Here is a 16202-nt window from a genome sequence, read left to right as displayed (position 1 = left end):
TTTGTTTCCCTGTCTCAGACACATTATTTCAAGGACGTAGTGTGCTATAGCTGAAATATTGCTGTCTACTCTGTAAAACAACACTTCTTTACTAAATGCAAGTGAGAATTCTACTTCTCTGTAGCACCCCAATATTCACATGTTTGGTTATGGACCGTCCATTTTGATCTGAGGAAGGATGAGACAAATATGTTTCTTCAGAAAATCCTCTATGTTACAATGATTTGTTAGTTTAGCAGGTCATGACGATCGGTTTTGGCTGTCTTGGTATCGATCTCTTTTCTTCCTGTCAATATCCATGATAGAATTGGTCTTCAGCAACCTATGCTTGTCCTAAGAGTGGACTTACGGGTGGTCAGACTCACTGACTAGGTTTATGCTTGTCATTGTATCCCAATTGCATAGCTCGATGACCATGATGTCAGTCACAGGGTTGTCTGGTCCAGCATCGATTATTTAGCGGAGGAACTGGAGTTTGTACAGCATCTTTGAAACCACAATTCATGACCAATGAAGCTGAAATTGAATATATGATCCAAAAATGCTGTGTCTGAATGCATTGATCATACATCTAGCTGCCGTGGCAGGCATGTAAGGATGTCCTCTAGATACGTTTTTGAGCCTTTGAGTGCAAGTATTTACTCACAAGTTATAATTCACCATTGAGTATTGATTGTTTTCTTTTTAACTACGGCCTTGGTCAGCCACCTGAAAACTCTAAATTCCAGTCACTGCAACCGACAGCAGGCGACATTTTAGTAGAGCTTCAATCATTTTCCGCCACTGACAGTCACTGCAGGTCAACTAACAACAATCTCAACTGCAGTATGGCGCGTTTAAAAGATATAATTCTGCTTAAAATGATGTTTCAGATTACTTCTAATTTGTGTCTATTCGTGTATTGTTCCAAGTGTGTTTACGTGTGGCATAAACAGGGAAATACATTGTACATGTCCACTTAAACACATGAAGGTACGGGGTAGGATAGGTCTTCGGCAACCCATGCTTTCCGTAAGAGTGACTTTCGGGATCGGGTGGTCAGACTCGCTGACATGGTTGATGCATGTCATCATATCTCAAATGCGTAGGTCGATGTTAATGATGTCAATCAGTGGATTGTGTGGTCCATACTCGATTATTATATAGCTTATTATATAGCTGGAATATTGCTGAGTGCGGCGTTAAACAACGAACAGAACACCAACATATCTGTTTCACAACAAACGAGTTTGTGAGATGCCAACATTCAAGCAGTAAATAGAGATATGTAAATAAATAAACGTACGCAATTTGAAAAGGCTACATTGGGAAATTAAAGTGTTATACTACTGAGGTTTTGAAAGTTTTCATGCGAATTTGTGCGCAAGCTTCTCACAATTAGTTCGGCAATGGTGATTTATTTTGTATATTCTACGCAGTTACGGCGGCTTATCTGTCATCTTCCCCTTTACTCGGTAGTTCTGCATGTATCATTAAGAAATGTGAAATGTAGTTAGTATATGTAAAGCTGGATACTATAAGATATTGCTTTGCACCCCAGAAAGTGCTGACACACGAAAAACAGCATCTATGGCGTTCCAGTCAGAAGGTGCTGGCACACCAAACATGACACCTTGATGTTCCAGTCAGAAGGTTCTGGCACACCAAACATGACACCTTGATGTTCCAGTCAGAAGGTGCTGGCACACCAAACATGACACCTTGCTGTTCCAGACAGAAGGCTCTGGCACATCAAACATGACACCTTGATGTTCCAGTCAGAAGGTGCTGGCACACCAAACTTGACACCTTGATGTTCCAGACAGAAGGCTCTGGCACATCAAACATGACACCTTGATGTTCCAGTCAGAAGGTGCTGGCACACCAAACATGACACCTTGCTGTTCCAGACAGAAGGCTCTGGCACATCAAACATGACACCTTGATGTTCCAGTCAGAAGGTGCTGGCAAACCAAACATGACACCTTGATGTTCCAGACAGAAGGTGCTGGCACACCAAACATGACACCTTGATGTTCCAGACAGAAGGTGCTGGCACACCAAACATGACACCTTGACATTTGAACCCGGGTTTTCCATGAGACGAGCCAACATCTTAACCACAAGGTTTGCCCATCTTAACAACACTGGCAATCAACAGACAACTTCGTTAATTGATATTCCAACCAGGACAGCAACACGGGACAAACCATCATCATGTTTCCGTCAAGGCAAGTTCGGCAGTCCTACCATATATGGTCTGACTTTGATTTCTCAAAGATAGACAATCCATGGATAAAAAACAATACCTCTATTGTGCTAATTACATTTTATTGATATTAAAAAAGAATGAATAAACAATTATAACAATTTGTTATTTTCATGTAAGAAAGTTCATTTATCACAAATTGGTAATTTGTACAAGAAACACCAACAAATATTCATGCAATACTGTAGAGGCAAATATGGTAATACTGACAGTAAACTCTGACATCTCAGACACAGGAAACAACAAAGTGAAGTGTGACAACAGGAAATGGTGACCACCCACCATGCCCGCAGGATGATCAAGTGTGAAGCAGGTGTAACGTCAACAAAACCCCTGCTTATCGCCCGAGTGTATGGGAGTGACGCAGTTATAGTAACACGTTTGGATTGACATTGTGCCACTGTGCATGAGCTAATTTGTTTCTGAACGTCTTTGTCAAAATGGCGCCAAGTCTCTGATAGCCTTCATCTGGAGGACCTTCTACTTCTGAACGCCCTATTCTCGGATTACATGTGACGATGCGTCTCAAAAGCAGGGACTTTTTGTTTTGGCAAAGCACATATGATACAAAATCTTCTCCGTCCTTTGAAGAATATCGCCCAGTTTAAACTTAAACGTCTCTTGACTCTTACCATTTTAATGTGTTATACTAGACTCATTAGAACATACTTCTTCTATTGTACACCCTAGATATCCGTGTTGGCAGAATGAGTGGGCATCCGTGCAGTGGAGCTGAGGCCGTGCGATGACAGTGCTAAAGCTACACAGTAGAGTCATCAGAGCTGAAACCCTTGAGCAAAGTCAGTTGGTAATGTTATAGATCGATAACAGCGGGAGTATATAGGCCAGGTGATTCTGGTGCAAGCATGGGTACACTGGATGAATTACAAAGCTCAGATATTGTTATAAAAAAACAGTATTTTTATTCAAGAGTAATTATTTACTTCCTCGGTTAAAAATAAATTAGATTCGCATGGTTGTAGACTAGGCGTTATATCACAACTCTTGAACACCTCGTGGTTGGCCCGCCCCCTATGCTGGGCGTGGAGAACCGGGTGTTGCTGATGGGGCGGGGCTAATACTGTAACTGGTTCTTCTTGGTTTGCTTTCTCCGGGGGGTCATTCGCTCGGACACCCAGTCCGGGTGGATGATGAAGTGACCGGTCACCATCGGCTGTGTCGACTGGAAGGGAATGGTTAAATGTCAAGAAAAAATAAATATTATTCTTTCACCCAAATGATTGGCCAAGGAATCATTTAGAAACATTTAGACTGGAACGTCCTCAAGACATGTACATTGTTTAGTTTGACAGAGATTTGCGAGTGACTGTTTTATGCAGGTTTGATCACTACTCGTGCAATATCACGTCGGGGTCGCCAGACATGGGATTAACACATTGACTCCAGACCAAGGACGTTCTGAGCGACCATCTCATGCTTCAAACACTTGGCTACCCCACCGACCTAGACAGCAGTGGATGCATTCCGATACAGCCCCTGCTGTGAATACGACGTAAGTGCCCCCTTGTTCATATCATGATAAACGTCTTCAGGATACTCGTATTACAGCAGTACTCTTCACTTCCGACTTTTCTCTCCCTTGCATATTCACGTTTATATTTGTAAATGTGCATAGTCTCGGCACAAACGGTATTGTACTCTCGCTTGTGTGAGTGAGTAAGTTGGGTTTTGTATTGGACCTGGTGCATCGTCTGGGGTTGGGCCTTTCGTATGATATGCGGCTTACATATCCCACTTTTTGTTGACAAGGAAACAATACTAAACTTGTTGTGGGAAGAATGCTTAAAGTGATCCAGATCTCAGAAGTTTACCACTTTGGCGAAACCCACAAGCACGGGTATGGTGCTGATAAACCTAGAAACATAATCGGGGAAGCCTAGCAACCCACGATCATAGGTTTCCCACGTACCCAAGGGACGCAACTCTGCACAGCGAATTGTGGCGCCTTGAACGACTGGACTATCCGTGCCCCCGAAGGAACAAGATTTGCGACCGATCATGAGATAAGGGACCTTATGGGTGATAAATCACATTTGGACTTAACATTATATTTTATAACTACAGCATCTTCGGAACAAAAAACTACAATTCACAAGCACCCGAAAGGAACAAGTTATATTGATTAAAAGATAATTATGTTGACTGAAAGGGATACGATTGATTGATTAATAGGAACAATTTACATTGAACACGATAGGGAACACGACGTATTGATTGATAGGAATAAGATATTGACTGCACAAGGTGGACGTACCTGGAAGCAGCTGAGATCATGGACGTAGTCCTTGCTGAAGGATGCTCTGCGCCTGTAGCGGCCCATGGGTCTGGATTCCCGGGCGGACTGGGGATACATGGTGTAGTTAGCCATGGGTGTGGCGCTGAAACATGGAGAACGTAAAGGTCCTGAAATCTGTGTATCACATGGTACATATGGGGCAGGTCCTGAACTCGTGTATCGTGTATCGTTTGAATGACATGATACGTACAAAGTACCAACGGGTCCTGAAATCTGTGTATCACATGGCACATATGGAGCAGGTCCTGAACTCGTGTGTCGTGTATAGTTTGAATGACAAGTAGCAACGGGTCCTGAAATCTGTGTATCACATGGTACATATGGGGCAGGTCCTGAACTCGTGTATCGTGTATCGTTTGAATGACATGATACGTACAAAGTAGCAACGGGTCCTGAAATCTGTGTATCACCTGTATCAGATGAAACGACCGAGCAGGTACAGGTCGCTCTTATGTTACCCCTTCCGGTATCTGTGTGTACAGCAACGGTGTAGGCCTTAACCACTTCCCCCGTCCCTCACCCAACTAGGTGCCTTACCCCTTCACCAGTTGCAGGCCTTAAGTCTCCACCAAAGTGCCTCACCTCTGTGTAGCGATCTTATGTTACTACTCACTATGCTCCATCAGTGTTAGTTCCCCCCTCCCCCCCCCCCCCCCGCACACACACACACACAGGTGCCTTACCCCTCCAGGTGTCTGGCCATGCCGGAGGCGTTCTCCCCGTGGTTGAAGCCGCTGCTGTAGGGGTTCCACGTCTGACCGTAGAGGTTCTCCGGTTGGGGGTAGTACAGCCCATCCGTCTGGGTCAGGGCGCGGCCGAAATAGGGTCGGGTCCTCATCGGGGACATACTCCGGGAGCGCTGATACGAGGACATTCCACGGTTCATCGTCTTGCTCACTGTACAGGCAGCAGTCTTCTCTGAAAAACAGAAGATTGTGACCAAGAGTTACCTCCAAAGTTCAACGAAGTCAAAGTTTTATGTTTCTTCAAGTCTAACCTTATCTTAGATATAAATACACAGTCAGGATAACACCTCCCAACATGATCTAACATATACCCTTACTGTAAATATATATATATCTCCTCCCGGTACCAGCTAATGGCTGCATCTGACCCAGGCCGTTGCCAGGACGGTCTCCGGGGGCAGGGATCAATACCCTACACTTCCCATCAGGCCGAGTGACCCAGGTAGTTCCAAGTGATTGATAACACCTCTACTTAGTGACCCACAGTTACAAATTAGTCACGACTTGTATTTGACGTCAAAATGGTTTTCACGGTCTTTGTCCAACGGGATGAAGGCAGGCCAGATACTGCCGAGCTGCACTGTAATTTGGCATCAACTCTAGCAAAGTTTGGATGATACAAACCTGAGTGTTGTTTCAGCGTCAAGAAAACGTGGGATATGTAAGCTGCATATCATACAAAAGGTCAAACCCAAGACGATACACCAGGCCCAATACAAAACCCAAGGCCCAACGCAAGGCCACACAAGGCCAGTGACAGCCTTCGTACTAGTACCCCTACGCTAGCTCCGAAGGCCCACGACTAATTCAGCTTTTTGCAAAAGTATCCTGACTTATTATGGAAAATAAATCTACAGCATAATTATTGCCTACTACCCCCTCCACACCTGATGCCATCTGTCTGCGTGGATGGATGTCCCTACTGACTCACCGTAGTCTGTGGAGGCGTTGGTGACCCAGGAGTTCAGCTCAGGCACATACGTCAGTGGGGATCCTTTCTCTAGTACCTGCAGGAAATAGGACATAGGGTCAGTGCTGCCTGACATCTACCCGGCAGTTACTGAGGGTGCCATCCCAGGCCACCCCTCTATATAGGCTTCCGGCATAACCCTTAATTTGTCTTGGCATCCAATATTATAACTCCTGAGTGCATCGGTGAAATAGATTAGTAAATTAGACAGGGATTTATGAGTGAGCGAGTTGGATTTAACGCCGCTTTGAACAGTATTCCAGTTCTAACATGGCGTGTCAGCTTAATGTGGGAGGAAAGCCCGAAGTGACGTAGGTCTTAGACCATAAGCATTTTGGTGAAACCCACGAGCATGGGTATGGTACTAACAAACCTAGAAACATAACCGGGGCGAGCACGGATTCGAACCCACCATTATGAGCTGGGTACATGTCTCTCTAAATGCTAGGGTACACGGATGCGTGTTTGACATATTCTAAAGAAGTGTACATGCAGATAATAAACAAGACTTTAATAAAACCGCAATAAAACGATGCAACTTGTAAATGAATGTTTGAATGACCTTTTACTGATAACGCGACAGTTATTTTCCCCTATCTGCCTATAACATTAACATATAAATTGAAAACAATTATAGTGAATTTGCTTTAACCCGATATATTATTTTCGACGAAGTTACACCATGGTCCCGACAAATGATCTTATTAACGATACTCCGCACGTCTCGAAATACGGATTACTCGACATATTACCACTAGTTCCTAGGACCTCGAGATAACAAGGATTTATGTATGTCACAAACATAGACATCGCGACAATATATAAGGGGGGCACGGGTGGCCCAATCATATAAGGCTCCGCAATTCGCTATGCAGAGTTACGTCCCTTAGACATAACAGAAACCGTTGATCGTGGGTTCGAATCCCGGGTCGCTCTGATTATGTTTCTAGGTTTGGTAGCACCATATCCGTCGTCATGGGTTTCTCCAAGTGGTAAACCGTCTAAAACTAGCATCACTTCGAACTTCCCTCCCACATCACGGCACGCTTGAATACATGCATAGCTCACCTCTTGACCGCCAAACGAATACCCAGGGTGAACAGTGTCAGGTCTGTCTTCGATGTCGCCTGGTACTGCTAGGTAGGGGGTGGGGACGCGGTGGATGCCGATGCTAGTGTAGGGGCGGTGAGGAGGATGAGAGCTGGCGTCAACTGGTCTACGCTCGGGCCATTCACTCCAATGATGAAAAACAGGTGAATCTGAGGAATACACGATACTTGTTGAGGAGTAATCTCGCGACTGTTCCCACGCTACCTACGGTGACCAACACAAGGGTCCAGTGCCACAAAGCGATTGTAGCGCTAAAGTGATCGTAGCTCCTATACTTTAACGTAGACTTACGACGGTCGTAGCGCTACGATCGCTTTGTGGAACGGGGTCTTGAGCCTTTAATCGCCCTAGTGACGCTCACCCAATGTAGCCTTCCCTGACTGTCGCGTGTCTATACCAAGTAAAATGACACTCTTTCAATAGACTAGTTATTGACTCAGAAATAAAACATACTCTTTAAGAGAGGGCTATCTGACTAGGTTTCCGAACAAATATGGCCGGATGTTCTCAGTAATCATTGTGGAGTCTGTGTGAGGAGCTCCCACCGGCGCTGTTGCTACCGATATCAACTCAAAGTTGTCTCAACACACGGTCTATCTACAGCGGTGGACGGGCACACACAGCCAATGACGTACTGACACACGAGCGGGTAATGTTGTTTGTCATGAAATCTAGGTGTCTAATTACATTAAAAAATCATTCTCTTCCAAACAACACCTTCTGTGACATGCGTGTGAAAAAAAGGTTGCCGTGAGATAATCCCCATGGAGACCAGGGTCTCGAAGGTCCGACCCACTCTGTGCCGAGCAGCTTCAACAGGGGCACATTAATTGTTAGTTATTTTCTGTAAATCATGATCAATGCAATACTGCAATTATGTTCGGGAGTGAGTGAGGGAGAGAGTGAGTTGGGTTTGACGCCGTTATCAACAGCATCCGAGACTGCATCAAGTGGCGTGGATACTTGCTACTAACACCTACTCCAAACAACAACTGAGAAGAAGTCTTGGCAGTCCTTGATTACACGAGATGAAAATGTTGTTTTACGCCGTAGTCAGGAAATATTATGGCTGTTTTGCGTCAGTAAGTCAGGATACCGATACCGATGGTTCATAGCACCAGGAACACTTCACACCGTCGGGGTCCGATGCCACATCATAGGACACGGCCATCACAGTGGTGGAAACTGGCTACAGACTGGTGAATATTGTAGGGAACTGGCTACAGACTGGTGAATATTGTAGGGAACTGGCTACAGACTGGTGAATATTGTAGGAACTGGACACAGACTGGGGAATATTGTAGGGAATTGGACGCGGACTGGTGAATGTTGTAGGGAATTGGATACAGACTAGAGAATATTGTAGGAACTGGCTACAAACTGGTGAATATTGTAGGGAACTGGCTATAGACTGGTGAATATCGTAGGGATCTGTACACAGATTGGTGAATATTGTAGGGAACTGGATACAGACTGGTGAATATTGTAGGGAACTGGATACAGACTGGTGAATATTGTAGGGAATTGAATACAGACTAGAGATATTGTAGGGAATTGGTCGCGGACTTGTGAATATTGTAGGGAATTGAATACAGACTAGTGAATATTGTAGGACGCGAACTGGTGAATATTGTTGGGAACTGGCTATAGACTGGTGAATATTGTAGGGAATTGGATACAGAGTGATGAATATCGTAGGGAACTGGCTACAGAGTGATGAATATTGTAGGGAACTGGATACAGACCGGTGAATATTGTAGGGAACTGGTTATAGACTGGTGAATATCGTAGGGATCTGTACACAGATTGGTGAATATTGTAGGGAACTGGCTACAGACTGGTGAATATTGTAGGGAATTGGTCGCGGACTGGTGAATATTGTAGGGAATTGAATACAGACTAGTGAATATTGTAGGACGCGAACTGGTGAATATTGTAGGGAATTGGATACAGAGTGATGAATATTGTAGGGAACTGGCTACAGAGTGATGAATATTGTAGGGAACTGGATACAGACCGGTGAATATTGTAGGGAACTGGCTACAGACTGGTGAATATTGTAGGGAGCTTGATACAGAGTGATGAATATTGTAGGGAACTGGCTACAGAGTGATGAATATTGTTGGGAACTGGCTACAGACTGGTGAATATTGTAGGGAACTGGCTACAGAGTGATGAATATTGTAGGGAACTGGCTACAGAGTGATGAATATTGTAGGGAACTGGATACAGACCGGTGAATATTGTAGGGAACTGGCTACAGAGTGATGAATATTGTAGGGAACTGGCTACAGAGTGATGAATATTGTAGGGAACTGGATACAGACCGGTGAATATTGTAGGGAACTGGCTACAGACTGGTGAATATTGTAGGGAACTGGCTACAGACTGGTGAATATTGTAGGGAACTGGATACAGACTGGTGAATATTGTAGGGAACTGGATACAGACTGGTGAATATTGTAGGGAACTGGGGACACGTAGACTCGCCACACAATGGTATCCCACAAGAGGTGGTACTCTGACCACCAGGCCCAGGTATATGCTCCCCTGTGTCCCTGGCTTAGTAACCACGGATTAAACGACTAAGCAGATTAATTGATTATTGAGTGAACGACTTGGTGACTGGGGCACACAGATCGAGCGGAACATGGCGGAGTCTGCAGCAGTGCACGTACATATGAAACGTTGATAACAAATGTACTAGTCTACATGATAATTACGTATAAACCCAGGTCTGACGTCGATGCATTAGAAGGGTCCAATCTCTGGTTATAACGCAACTGCAGTTGATAATGAGAAGCTTGTAGCACTTTAAACTAACACAGACCATTTCATACAATGTTTATACATCTCGGTTGAGTGTATAAATAACTGATAAAATGATGTGTGCATATTAAAATTGATTAAGACTTATGACTTCACGCCTGTACTTATACAGTATGACAGGACTAAAGATATTCGTTAAGAAAAGCGAATAATTTTTGTACCGCTAGCCTGTTTACCCTTCATGAAGTGGTTGGTTGGTTTGTTGTTTAATGCCGCACTCGGCAATATTCCAGCTATATGACGGCGGTCTGTAAATAATCAAGTCTGGACCAGACAATCCAGTGATTGATATCATGAGCATCGATCCACGCAATTGGGATCGATGACATGCATCAACCAAGTCAGCGAGCCTGACCACCCGATCCCGTTTGTCGCCTTTTACGACAAGCATAGTCACCTTTTACGGCAAGCATGGGTTGCTGAAGACCTATTCTACCCCGGAATCTTCACGGAGATCATGAAGTGGTAGAGGGATCGCACACTCGGACTGTATGTCTTAGACATTGACATTATTTACTGGGGCAGGTGAACGGTTATTTGTAAGAACACAAAAGTATGCGATACTATCAACAATGGTGCTGTATGTGCTTACACAGATAATGATCTGATACCTACCATACACAGTGGTGTGTGTACTCAATACCCATACAACCCATTAGCTGTGTTAAACACCTTCGTGTATACAGTGAGGGTGCCACCCCTTCATACACATAATACCGTATTCGACGTGATAAGCGTCCAGGGCGCTCTCAAAATTAGAAATATGGGGCTCTTATTAGAATATTATTTTAGTAGAAAAAAAAACAGAGTATTGTGTTAAACACCTTCGAGTATACAGTGAGGGTGCCACCCCCTCATACACATAATACCGTATTCGACGTGATAAGCGTCCAGGGCGCTCTCAAAATTAGAAATAGGGGGCTCTTATTAGAATATTATTTTAGTAGAAAAAAAAACAGAGTTTAAAGATAAATTTCGTGGTTTATGCTGGCGGCCTGAACTGTTTATATACGACAGATATATTTTTCCAGAATTTAATTGCCCATAATTAAGGGTGCATATAACACACGAGTGCGTATTATACACGAATAAATAAGTCTTGTGTACATTGGTCAATCGGAAGGGTGCTAATTGGGATTGTTCACTTGCCAATATATTAGCAAATATCGCCGTGGGCGCTTATTAGAGCGGGGCGCTTATTACGTCGAAAACGGTAGTCATTTCAGATAACTACGTGAAAACAGTGAGGGTACTACACATTAGTAAACACATGAGCCATGATAGACTCCCACGTGCATAAGAGACGGATTCTACCCCTTAATAAACCCAAGAACCAATATAAACATTATGGGTATTGGTCCTCATTAATTAAATATTAAACGTATTCAATTCATATTAAACTCATTAGCAATCTTATATATTCACGCGCGATGGGTGCTAACCCTAAACAAATTCATTAGCAACTTCATATTCCCACGTGCATACATTATGGGTACCTCTTAATAAACCCATAATCATGTCAAAGAGACACGCGCATACATTAGTGTACAACCTCCATTTTTATGTATAAATACGACGGACATGAAGATGTATGTTAAGATTCATTTTCATAATCGTCAGATGTGATCGAACCGTTCGTACACACCAGCCTTGGTACAATTTGATAAAAACAACAGTAAATTGAGTTTTGATAGATTTCAAATACTGAATATCTATGTATACACATATGTATACAGGGTAGAGTTACCCCTGCAGCTATCAGCTAGAATCAACAGTATCGATGTATGTCTCACCTTCCAGTCAGGCAAGCCAGTCCACTGTGAGCCCGACACAGCAGGGAGGAGTTAAATAGCCGGCCGTGACATAACTCCCTCTTAGAAACGCACTTGCCTACGACCTACACCTGTCTCCCCGCCTCTGTGTAATATTGCATAGGACTCAATGACGCGGTACAGATTTCTCTGTTGTATTGTCAATAGAATAGTATATGTACACAAGACATATGTTGACAAGCACAGTGTTTGGTGACCGTCTCTGTATTCAGCGTACCATATCTGACACTCTGCCGACTCTATGAACTGTAGGTGTCTGTTGACGCCGCCCGACGCGTGCTTCCACGTTTTCTATACAGCCATTCAGGAATATGTACACTTCCCAGGTAATTGACTGCACAATGGGGCAATCAATACTATTTTAGGGTTCACTGCTATGCATAAACCCTGGAGTTAAATGGGTCGCATTAACATAGAGCCCGGTCAGTTTCTACAACCATATACTGTTTTATTCATTGCAAAAATATATTGCGTCGAATCAGTAATGCACGTCCATGTTGTACACTAATTGTGATTCACGGCAAGAACATATCTAGGACTTAACTAGCAATATTCGTGTATGCCCTATATTAAATCACCGCTGGTTGGAAGATGTATGATACAATATGCAATTTCACTTCACCCCCCTAATTAGTGTCATGCCATATCCTCGACGACTGACAAACTGTTGTTTCATCGCCTGAAATCAATAGGTTTTCAATTAACTGCTAAACGCTCCATCGTTGTGTATTATTGAATTGTTGATTGGTTGGACAGCTAGGTATCCCATCGTTGCATATAATCGTATTGTTTATTAGTTGAACAACAAGACCTTTAACAATTGCTTCTCTTTATATTGTTTACTGTTTGAACATATATAAACTTCGCAATTGCTGCATATGTGGATATTTCGTCTTTTAAAATGTTCATGCCATATCCTGTGTTTTCCATAAGTAGGTCTTCATAGTTCAAAATCACACCACATTCAGAGGCATGTTAGGACAAAAGGGTTAATAAGCTGTGTGATAAGTTGACTGCGTTCAAAGTAAACCTTAATCTGGCGGTCTGGCAGCCATCCACCCGTGATGGCAAGCTCGCAATGCACTAATCCCGACGTGTAGTGATAAAAAATAGCTGTCTTCACTGTTACCACTAGTTACAATTGCGCCACTCCACCAAGACACCTCTTTCCCAACCACTCCACCGAAACCCCTCTTTCCCAACCACTCCACCGAAACCCCTCTTTCCCAACCACTCCACCAAAACCCCTCTTTCCCAACCACTCCAACAAGGCACCTCTATCGCAACCACTCCATAGAACACCTCTTTCCCATCCACTCCACCAAGGCACCTCTATCCCAAACACTTCATCTAAACACCTCTTTCCCAACCACTACACCCAAACCACTCTTTCCCAACCACTCCACCAAAACACCTCTTTCCCATCCACTCCACCAAGGCACCTCCATCGCAACCATTTCACAAGACACCTCTTTCTCAATCACTTCACCAAAATACCTCTATCTCCACCACTTCACAAAAACACCTCTATCGCAACTTCACAAAAACACCACCATCGCAACCACTTCACAAAAACACCTCTAATCCAACCACTTCACAAAACCAGTACACCAATACACCTCAACCTCTTCACCAAAACACATCTATCGCAACCACTTCACAAAAACACCTCTATCGCAACTTTTCACAAAAATACCTCTATCGCAACTTTTCACAAAAATATCTATCTCCACTTCTCCAAGACACCTCTAATCCAACCACTTCTCCAAAACACCTCTATCGCAACCAATTCACCAAAACGCCTCAAACTACTTGACTAAAACACCTTAACCACTTCAGCAAAACACCTCGGTCTCGATCAGTCTACAAGACACATCTGTCTCGATCAGTTCACAAGACACATCCGTCACAACATGTTCAAATGACACTTCTTTCTCGGCCTATGCACGGACACACAATCATCTGTCTCGACCAGTTCGGAACATGGACGGTCAGTGTCTTTGTTTACCAGTGCTATATTATGTCCTGTCTCCACAACAACAAACTACACACCATTGTGTGGGTGAGTGAGTATGGTTTTACGCCGCTTTTAGCAATATTCCAGCAATATCACATTGTGCCCATGTCGGGAATCGAACCCGGGTCTTCGGCGCGACGAGCGAACGCTTTAACCACTAGGCTACCCGACCGCCCCAACACACCAATGAGAGACTGCGTGCGGTACATCTTGGTGTGGTGATTGGTGTGCTGCTCAACTCCGCTATATTTTCTTAACGACCCACTGGATGTCAAAGTGAGAGTTGAAATAACATTGAACACCTGAGTTCGGAGTCCAAAACTGTTTAAAGTTTGTTGTTTGTTGTTTTATGCCGCACTAAGCAATGTCCGAGTTGCATGATGGCGACCTGTAAATAATCGAGTCATGACCAGACAACTCTGCGAAGTGTTGGAGTTGCAGCAATATACACGAGTGAGTAGGCTTTTAGCGTGGAAACAATATAAGGACAAATACAACACATTTCATGTCTGAGTCGAAACCGGAACTTCGGTGTGACAAGTGAACACTTCTACCATAAGGCTAAACTGACTCTTGACCATGTACTGTGGCAGCGCAACTCACCTTCGTCGTCGTCGGTGGGGTAGTACGTGTCTGGGAAATTCGGCTTGAGTATCGATCTTCTGTTGGAACGCTGGGGGGTAGAAACCGGCCACACCCGCATCATGTCACCTATTGCCGTCGCTCACTGCGGCATGAACAACGTGGCGACGTGGACACTGGTAGATCTGACGGGTGCACTACAGGTCGGCGGCCGGGGGTTTATACACTAATACGTGTACCTCCACTGCTTATCTATACTAGAACCCCGCACCTCGTGCAATTAAATATCCCCGCAGCTGACTGCCTTTCAACCCCAAATACAGATAGAGCGATTTGTTTTCATTCAATCATTCCAACTGTGAACCGTTATTTTTAATTTCTAGTCGTGTCTGGTTAAGCCTGGGTCACCTGTTGTCGGTACCAGTGTCTGTGATTACGAACAGATAAAGGTGTATACGCTCCGCTGAATCTGATATACGGTCTTGTAGTGCCTATATCTTGATGCGGGCGTTATTTCCACCCATCGCCTCCTATGCCTCACTGACTCGAGCAGGGTAGGTCACGTGATCAGCTCATTAATCCTCCACTGCCTTTTCATCACTATGGCTACACGGTTCGACGTGTGTCAAGGTAATACCTAGGGGGAGACAACCGTTGATAACGGCAATGTAGCCATGCGATTGATGATGGGGCGTATAACAGTTTGATTAAGGTGTAGACAAATCCCACAGGAATCCTCTTAACCCAACAGCTTATCGCCTACGATTGTGCCATGCATGTAATGAGATAAGCAGTCGTGATTAAATCGTTTGAAACTTCCACCGAAAGTAAGAAGCATCCAAAAGTAATACATACGCATTTTCTAGCTGTGCGTGGACATATCTAAATAGCTGGAACAATGCTGAGAGCGGCGTTTAACAAACAAACACATACATTAGTACATAATATCTAATTAATGATTGAAGCAAAAGTCTGATTTTACTTATCGGTTCCTTCAATGACGTCGGTATACGAATCTAATTACCATCCTTGTCCCTAGTTTGAACGCCTTTAGAGATCGAAACCTCTTTATACCCTAAACATGTTGGGTCTGCGTGTGTATTTTGTGGCAGAGCATGTCCAAACTCCATGTATGTGTACTACTCAATAGAAGTTAAGAACCTTCCGATTCTTCATACAGTAGTTACATCTGTCATGTCATTGACTATAAGAGTGAGTGAGTGAGTTAAGATTTAACGTCACATCGGCAGTATTTCAGCCATATCGTGACGAGACTATAAGAAAACGTACAACTTTATGGATAAGTAACGATAAGAATTTATGGATGAACAACTTCTTTATTACAATTAAGAGCGACGTTTCGGTGTAGGTTCTAACACCGTTATCAAGCAAGTGATAACGGTGTAAGAACCTACACCGAAACGTCGCTCTTAATTGTACAGTAAACTACGGTTATAACGAACTCAAATGGACCACTAATGTTAGTTCGTTATAACCGTAGTTCGTTATAAGCATATATAAAACATCTATACAGCAAATGACCGGGATCAA

General features: G+C 43.7%; 1 protein-coding gene across 1 annotated transcript; it reads right to left on the bottom strand.

Annotated features, from left to right (window-relative positions):
* Nucleotides 1–2371: 2371 nt before the first annotated feature.
* On the bottom strand, nucleotides 2372–14772 carry LOC139455102 (uncharacterized). The gene is made up of 6 exons (XM_071236674.1): nucleotides 14673–14772; nucleotides 7350–7540; nucleotides 6243–6318; nucleotides 5249–5483; nucleotides 4524–4647; nucleotides 2372–3431 (listed from the first exon to the last, which is right to left on the bottom strand). Exons 1-6 carry the CDS (start codon nucleotides 14770–14772, stop codon nucleotides 3324–3326), a joined length of 834 nt encoding a protein of 277 aa, XP_071092775.1. The 3' UTR covers nucleotides 2372–3323.
* Between the last annotated feature and the right edge of the window lie 1430 nt (nucleotides 14773–16202).

The sequence above is a fragment of the Haliotis cracherodii genome, unplaced genomic scaffold (genome assembly GCF_022045235.1).
Source record: "Haliotis cracherodii isolate W230 unplaced genomic scaffold, xgHalCrac1.p SCAF_1, whole genome shotgun sequence".
Lineage (NCBI taxonomy): Eukaryota > Metazoa > Mollusca > Gastropoda > Lepetellida > Haliotidae > Haliotis > Haliotis cracherodii.
Note: the sequence above shows the minus strand (reverse complement) of the source record. Positions and strands in the feature narration are given on the sequence as shown.

Excerpts from the sequence above, each read along its gene's own strand:
- LOC139455102 (XM_071236674.1), bottom strand. The coding sequence starts at position 14,772 with ATGCGGGTGTGGCCGGTTTCTACCCCCCAGCGTTCCAACAGAAGATCG. Across the intron at positions 6,319-7,349 it reads ATTCGTTTGGCGGTCAAGAG|GTACTAGAGAAAGGATCCCC; the intron begins GTGAGCTATGCA and ends TATTTCCTGCAG. Across the intron at positions 4,648-5,248 it reads ATGGCCAGACACCTGGAGGG|CGCCACACCCATGGCTAACT; the intron begins GTAAGGCACCTG and ends TCCATGTTTCAG.